This window comes from Lucilia sericata, unplaced genomic scaffold, assembly GCF_015586225.1.
Source record: "Lucilia sericata isolate MDLA Ls3-8-SP2 unplaced genomic scaffold, ASM1558622v1 Contig000413F_arrow, whole genome shotgun sequence".
In the NCBI taxonomy this organism is placed as follows: Eukaryota; Metazoa; Arthropoda; class Insecta; order Diptera; family Calliphoridae; genus Lucilia; species Lucilia sericata.
Genome location: NW_023994431.1, coordinates 5,001 through 12,500, shown reverse-complemented (window position 1 = coordinate 12,500; position 7,500 = coordinate 5,001). Strand labels below are relative to the sequence as shown.

Below are 7,500 nucleotides of genomic sequence, written 5' to 3'. Positions count from 1 at the left end.
CTATCTATCTATCTATCTTCTATCTTCTATCTATCTATCTATCTATCTATCTATCTATCTATCTATCTATCTACTATCTATCTATCTATCTATCTATCTATCTATCTATCTATCTATCTATCTATCTATCTATCTATCTATCTATCTATCTATCTATCTATCTATCTATCTTCTATCTATCTATCTATCTATCTATCTATCTATCTATCTATCTATCTATCTATCTATCTATCTATCTATCTATCTTCTATCTATCTATCTATCTATCTATCTATCTATCTATCTATCTATCTATCTATCTATCTATCTATCTATCTATCTATCTATCTATCTATCTATCTATCTATCTATCTATCTATCTATCTCTATCTATCTATCTATCTATCTATCTATCTATCTATCTATCTATCTATCTATCTATCTATCTATCTATCTATCTATCTATCTATCTATATCTATCTAATGTTATGCTGGTTTTAACTATATCAAAAAAAAAATTGTTAGATACAAAATTTCCCGAATAATAGCTTCAGAGTTCGTTTTGTCTGCAACTCTACTACTCTATGTTTGCTGTATTCTCAAAAATGACAAGGATTTAGGATGCTGCAACTTATTTGAAAATTTACAAATTCCAAAGCATAAATTTTTGTTCTCTTTATAATATTCCCACTGTAATGACAACCAAAACTCTCCTATACATCATCCTTTTTAAATATTTTTTAGATAAAAAATAAATGAAAAAATACAAGAAAAATGTTGTTATAATTGCAATTTAAAGATAAAAGGATAAAGTATTAGAACAAAAAAGTTTTTGTTTAAAAGTATGTCCTTAATGTTATGCTTCAATAGACATAATTGAAAAAATGGGAATTCCTAGTAAAACTATAAAAAACCTTATGGTTTTTTTTACTAGATTTCAAGTAAAACATTTCAAGAACAAACAAATTTAACCTTAAACAAATTAAAGAAACTCGATCATTTTACTTCTTTCTAAAAACATTCTTAATCTTTTGCCTTAAAATGATAAAGCAATTTTTCTTAAAAATCCTACACTTTAGTGTCAAAATTAAAACGAATATAAATAATAAATTGTTTGTTTGTTTTCGTTACACTTACATTCTTTATTTTTATCCATTTGTGGCTGTAGAGGACTGGAATCAACAATTGCTTTTGGTGGCGATTGTCTAGGATCATAAAAATCGGAATTTGTGCCATCATCACTGCTGCCTCCCAGAAATGATGCATTTAAACGTTGTTCACCTGTGAAAGACAAATAAAAGGAATCATAATAATGACAATGTCATTTTTAAGATTTATATTGCTTTTTTCTAAAAAGAAATCATAAATCATTGACGGATATTATGAATGCTAACTCATGGCTAAGGGGTAACACTAATGATAAGCGGAAAGCTAGCAGAGTAACAACATGATGAGAAAATTTCCATGAAAATAAATACTCTATAGGTTATTCTAGCCTCCAGTCCAGTCTATAGTCTAGTCTATAGTCTAGTCTATAGTCTAGTCTATAGTCTAGTCTATAGTCTAGTCTATAGTCTAGTCTATAGTCTAGTCTATAGTCTGGTCTATAGTCTAGTCTATAGTCTAGTCTATAGTCTAGTCTATAGTCTAGTCTATAGTCTAGTCTATAGTCTAGTCTATAGTCTAGTCTATAGTCTAGTCTATAGTCTAGTCTATAGTCTAGTCTAGTCTAGTCTATAGTCTAGTCTATAGTCTAGTCTATAGTCTAGTCTATAGTCTAGTCTATAGTCTACTATAGTCTAGTCTATAGTCTAGTCTATCTAGTCTATAGTCTAGTCTATAGTCCAGTCTATAGTCTAGTCTATAGTCTAGTCTATAGTCTAGTCTATAGTCTAGTCTATAGTCTAGTCTATAGTCTAGTCTATAGTCTAGTCTATAGTCTAGTCTATAGTCTAGTCTATAGTCTATCTATAGTCTAGTCTATAGTTAGTCTATAGTCTAGTCTATAGTCTAGTCTATAGTCTAGTCTATAGTCTAGTCTATAGTCTAGTCCATAGTCTAGTCTATAGTCTAGTCCATAGTCTAGTCTATAGTCTAGTCTATAGTCTAGTCTATAGTCTAGTCTATAGTCTAGTCTATAGCTAGTCTATAGTCTAGTCTATAGTCTAGTCTATAGTCTAGTCTATAGTCTAGTCTATAGTCTAGTCTATAGTCTAGTCTATAGTCTAGTCTATAGTCTAGTCTATAGTCTAGTCTATAGTCTAGTCTATAGTCTAGTCTATAGTCTAGTCTATAGTCTAGTCTAGTCTATAGTCTATAGTCTAGTCTATAGTCTAGTCTAGTCTATAGTCTAGTCTATAGTCTAGTCTAGTCTATAGTCTAGTTTATAGTCTAGTCTAGTCTATAGTCTAGTCATAGTCTAGTCTATAGTCTAGTCTATAGTCTAGTCTAGTCTAGTCTATAGTCTAGTCTAGTCTATAGCCTAGTCTAGTCTATAGTCTAGTCTAATCTATAGTCTAGTCTATAGTCTAGTCTAGTCATAGTCTAGTCTATAGTCTAGTCTATAGTCTAGTCTAGTCTATAGTCTAGTCTAGTCTATAGTCTAGTCTAGTCTATAGTCTAGTCTAATCTATAGTCTAGTCTAGTCTATAGTCTAGTCTATAGTCTAGTCTATAGTCTAGTCTAGTCTATAGTCTAGTCTATAGTCTAGTCTATAGTCTAGTCTGTAGTCTAGTCTATAGTCTAGTCTATAGTCTAGTCTATAGTCTAGTCTATAGTCTAGTCTATAGTCTAGTCTATAGTCTAGTCTATAGTCTAGTCTATAGTCTAGTCTATAGTCTAGTCTATAGTCTAGTCTATAGTCTAGTCTATAGTCTAGTCTATAGTCTAGTCTATAGTCTAGTCTATAGTCTAGTCTATAGTCTAGTCTATAGTCTAGTCTATAGTCTAGTCTATAGTCTAGTCTATAGTCTAGTCATATCTAGTCTATAGTCTAGTCTATAGTCTAGTCTATAGTCTAGTCTATAGTCTAGTCTATAGTCTAGTCTAGTCTAGTCTATAGTCTAGTCTATAGTCTAGTCTATAGTCTAGTCTATAGTCTAGTCTATAGTCTAGTCTATAGTCTAGTCTATAGTCTAGTCTATAGTCTAGTCTATAGTCTAGTCTATAGTCTAGTCTATAGTCTAGTCTATAGTCTAGTCTATAGTCTAGTCTATAGTCTAGTCTATAGTCTAGTCTATAGTCTAGTCTATAGTCTAGTCTATAGTCTAGTCTATAGTCTAGTCTATAGTCTAGTCTATAGTCTAGTCTATAGTCTAGTCTATAGTCTAGTCTATAGTCTAGTCTATAGTCTAGTCTATAGTCTAGTCTATAGTCTAGTCTATAGTCTAGTCTATAGTCTAGTCTATAGTCTAGTCTATAGTCTAGTCTATAGTCTAGTCTATAGTCTAGTCTAGTCTATCTAGTCTATAGTCTAGTCTATAGTCTAGTCTATAGTCTAGTCTATAGTCTAGTCTATAGTCTAGTCTATAGTCTAGTCTATAGTCTAGTCTATAGTCTAGTCTATAGTCTAGTCTATAGTCTATTCATAGTCTAGTCTAGTCTAGTCTAGTCTAGTCTATAGTCTAGTCTAGTCTATAGTCTAGTCTATAGTCTAGTCTATAGTCTAGTCTAGTCTATAGTCTAGTCTATAGTCTAGTCTATAGTCAAGTCTATAGTCTAGTTTATAGTCTAGTCTATAGTCTAGTCTATAGTCTAGTCTAGTCTATAGTCTAGTCTAGTCTATAGTCTAGTCTATAGTCTATAGTCTATAGTCTAGTCTAGTCTAGTCTAGTCTAGTCTAGTCTAGTCTAGTCTAGTCTAGTCTAGTCTAGTCTAGTCTTCTAGTCTATAGTCTAGTCTAGTCTATAGTCTAGTCTAGTCTAGTCTATAGTCTAGTCTAGTCTAGTCTAGTCTAGTCTAGTCTAGTCTAGTCTAGTCTAGTCTAGTCTAGTCTAGTCTAGTCTATAGTCTAGTCTAGTCTATAGTCTAGTCTATAGTCTAGTCTATAGTCTAGTCTATAGTCTAGTCTATAGTCTAGTCTATAGTCTAGTCTATAGTCTAGTCTATAGTCTAGTCTATAGTCTAGTCTAGTCTATAGTCTAGTCTAGTCTATAGTCTAGTCTAGTCTAGTCTAGTCTAGTCTAGTCTAGTCTAGTCTAGTCTATAGTCTAGTCTATAGTCTAGTCTATAGTCTAGTCTATAGTCTAGTCTAGTCTATAGTCTAGTCTAGTCTATAGTCTAGTCTAGTCTATAGTCTAGTCTAGTCTATAGTCTAGTCTATAGTCTAGTCTAGTCTATAGTCTAGTCTAGTCTAGTCTAGTCTAGTCTAGTCTATAGTCTATAGTCTAGTCTAGTCTAGTCTATAGTCTAGTCTAGTCTATAGTCTAGTCTAGCCTATAGTCTAGTCTAGTCTATAGTCTAGTCTAGTCTATAGTATAGTCTAGTCTATAGTCTAGTCTATAGTCTAGTCTAGTCTATAGTCTAGTCTATAGTCTAGTCTAGTCTATAGTCTAGTCTATAGTCTAGTCTAGTCTATAGTCTAGTCTAGTCTAGTCTAGTCTATAGTCTAGTCTAGTCTATAGTCTAGTCTATAGTCTAGTCTAGTCTCTAGTCTAGTCTAGTCTAGTCTAGTCTATAGTCTAGTCTAGTCTAGTCTAGTCTAGTCTAGTCTAGTCTAGTCTAGTCTAGTCTATAGTCTAGTCTAGTCTAGTCTAGTATATAGTCTAGTCTAGTCTAGTCTAGTCTAGTCTAGTCTAGTCTATAGTCTAGTCTAGTCTATAGTCTAGTCTAGTCTATAGTCTAGTCTAGTCTAGTCTAGTCTAGTCTAGTCTAGTCTATAGTCTAGTCTAGTCTAGTCTAGTCTAGTCTAGTCTAGTCTATAGTCTAGTCTATAGTCTAGTCTATAGTCTAGTCTAGTCTATAGTCTAGTCTAGTCTATAGTCTAGTCTAGTCTAGTCTATAGTCTAGTCTAGTCTATAGTCTAGTCTAGTCTATATTCTAGTCTAGTCTATAGTCTAGTCTAGTCTATAGTCTAGTCTAGTCTATAGTCTAGTCTAGTCTATAGTCTAGTCTAGTCTAGTCTATAGTCTAGTCTAGTCTATAGTCTAGTCTAGTCTATAGTCTAGTCTAGTCTAGTCTAGTCTATAGTCTAGTCTAGTCTATAGTCTAGTCTAGTCTAGTCTATAGTCTAGTCTAGTCTATAGTCTAGTCTAGTCTAGTCTATAGTCTAGTCTAGTCTATAGTCTAGTCTAGTCTAGTCTAGTCTAGTCTAGTCTAGTCTAGTCTAGTCTATAGTCTAGTCTAGTCTATAGTCTAGTCTAGTCTATAGTCTAGTCTATAGTCTAGTCTATAGTCTAGTCTATAGTCTAGTCTATAGTCTAGTCTATAGTTTAGTCTATATAGTCTAGTCAATAGTCTAGTCTATAGTCTAGTCTATAGTCTAGTCTATAGTCTAGTCTATGGTCTAGTCTATAGTCTAGTCTATAGTCTAGTCTATAGTCTAGTCTATAGTCTAGTCTATAGTCTAGTCTATAGTCTAGTCTATAGTCTAGTCTATAGTCTAGTCTATAGTCTAGTCTATAGTCTAGTCTATAGTCTAGTCTATAGTCTAGTCTATAGTCTAGTCTATAGTCTAGTCTATAGTCTAGTCTATAGTCTAGTCTATAGTCTAGTCTATAGTCTAGTCTATAGTCTAGTCTATAGTCTAGTCTATAGTCTAGTCTATAGTCTAGTCTATAGTCTAGTCTATAGTCTAGTCTATAGTCTAGTCTATAGTCTAGTCTATAGTCTAGTCTATAGTCTAGTCTATAGTCTAGTCTATAGTCTAGTCTATAGTCTAGTCTATAGTCTAGTCTATAGTCTAGTCTATAGTCTAGTCTATAGTCTAGTCTATAGTCTAGTCTATAGTCTAGTCTATAGTCTAGTCTATAGTCTAGTCTATAGTCTAGTCTATAGTCTAGTCTATAGTCTAGTCTATAGTCTAGTCTATAGTCTAGTCTATAGTCTAGTCTATAGTCTAGTCTAGTCTAGTCTATAGTCTAGTCTATAGTCTAGTCTATAGTCTAGTCTATAGTCTAGTCTATAGTCTAGTCTATAGTCTAGTCTATAGTCTAGTCTATAGTCTAGTCTAGTCTATAGTCTAGTCTATAGTCTAGTCTATAGTCTAGTCTATAGTCTAGTCTATAGTCTAGTCTATAGTCTAGTCTATAGTCTAGTCTAGTCTATAGTCTAGTCCTATAGTCTTTTCTATAATCTAGTCTTTAGTGTAGTCTATAGTCTTTTCTATAGTCTAGTCTTAGTCTAGTCTATAGTCTATAGTCTTTTCTATAGTATATAGTCTTTTCTATAGTCTATAGTCTAGTATATAGGATTATATAGAATTAGGATTAGGTTCTTATAGTAATTAATATTTTACTCACCCTCTGACATATCGTCGTAGGCTTCCTGCAATAATATAATATCGTGAAATGAATGCTCAAATGCGTTTTTCCCACTCAGGTGAGCCGATGTCAACAGACCGTTACACGATGAATCGGAAATGATTTCAAATGTTGTTGCCGAACCCGGTGATGAGAATGTTGCAAGTAATGAACCACCACTTAAACTATGAAGTGATGGTGATTTTGGAATTACTCGTGTAATAGTGGTAGCACCCACTGAAGCTATGGGTTGATTAATGCTATTTAATCCAACAACACCACCAGTACCTGCAGCTCCTCCTATTAAGCCTCCTGTAATGCCAACAATAGGAGTGGTAGCTGATATTGTTGATTTGTTGGGCAATGACTTGCTGCTGTTGCTGGTATTTAGAATGACCGTTAAGTGTTTTATGTGCTTTTACATACGGTTAGTGGGAAAGTCACATTTGAAGACTTAGAAGAGGCCGAGGAAGAACACGAAGATGATGAGGAGGAGGAAGAAGACGACGATGATGACGAAGATGATGAGGAGGAGGACGAAGGTGAGTTTGTGTTTATATAGTTATTGCTTTTTATGTGGGTTTTACAATTTACTGTTAATTTTCCGTTAACTTGACCGAGTTTGTTGTTGTGGGGCGTGTTTGTTGTGTTGAAGATTTTTTTGATGAGATCGTTGAATTTGAGTGGCCCGAACAATTTGAGGTGATACTAGAGGCTGGCGAGGCGATGATAGACACGATGATGTTGCTGATAGGGGGATAGTAGACAATATTGTTGAGGAGTTGTTTATGTTGTTGCTGTTGCAGGCGTTTGTTTGCAGTTGCGAGTAGGGAAGTGGCAGCAGCACCGTTAATTGATGCAAATGGAGTGTATTATTGTTGCTGTTGTTACTTTTATTTATCGTACTTAACAAATTATGTTGCTGTTGTTGTTGTGTATTCAAATATGTGGCTGTTGTTGTATCGATGGTTATGGGTGTCACACAAATTGTATTATTTAATAAATTTATACCGTTTTGTAGACCGGGAGTGGTTGTTATTGTTATACTATTACCGTTGCAAGT

The 7,500-nt window shown here is 33.6% G+C and overlaps 1 protein-coding gene and 1 pseudogene across 1 annotated transcript in view; both read right to left on the bottom strand.

Moving 5' to 3' along the window:
* LOC119604648 (homeobox protein 5) overlaps positions 1–6,854 on the bottom strand; it is a 42,246-nt gene extending 35,392 nt beyond the window's left edge. Inside the window, 2 exon segments of the mRNA XM_037957410.1 lie at positions 1,117–1,260; positions 6,438–6,854. Of these exon segments, the coding sequence (XP_037813338.1) occupies positions 1,117–1,260; positions 6,438–6,447 (154 nt within the window). The 5' untranslated portion in view covers positions 6,448–6,854.
* A 148-nt stretch (positions 6,855–7,002) lies between these two features.
* LOC119604649 overlaps positions 7,003–7,500 on the bottom strand; it is an 821-nt pseudogene continuing 323 nt past the window's right edge.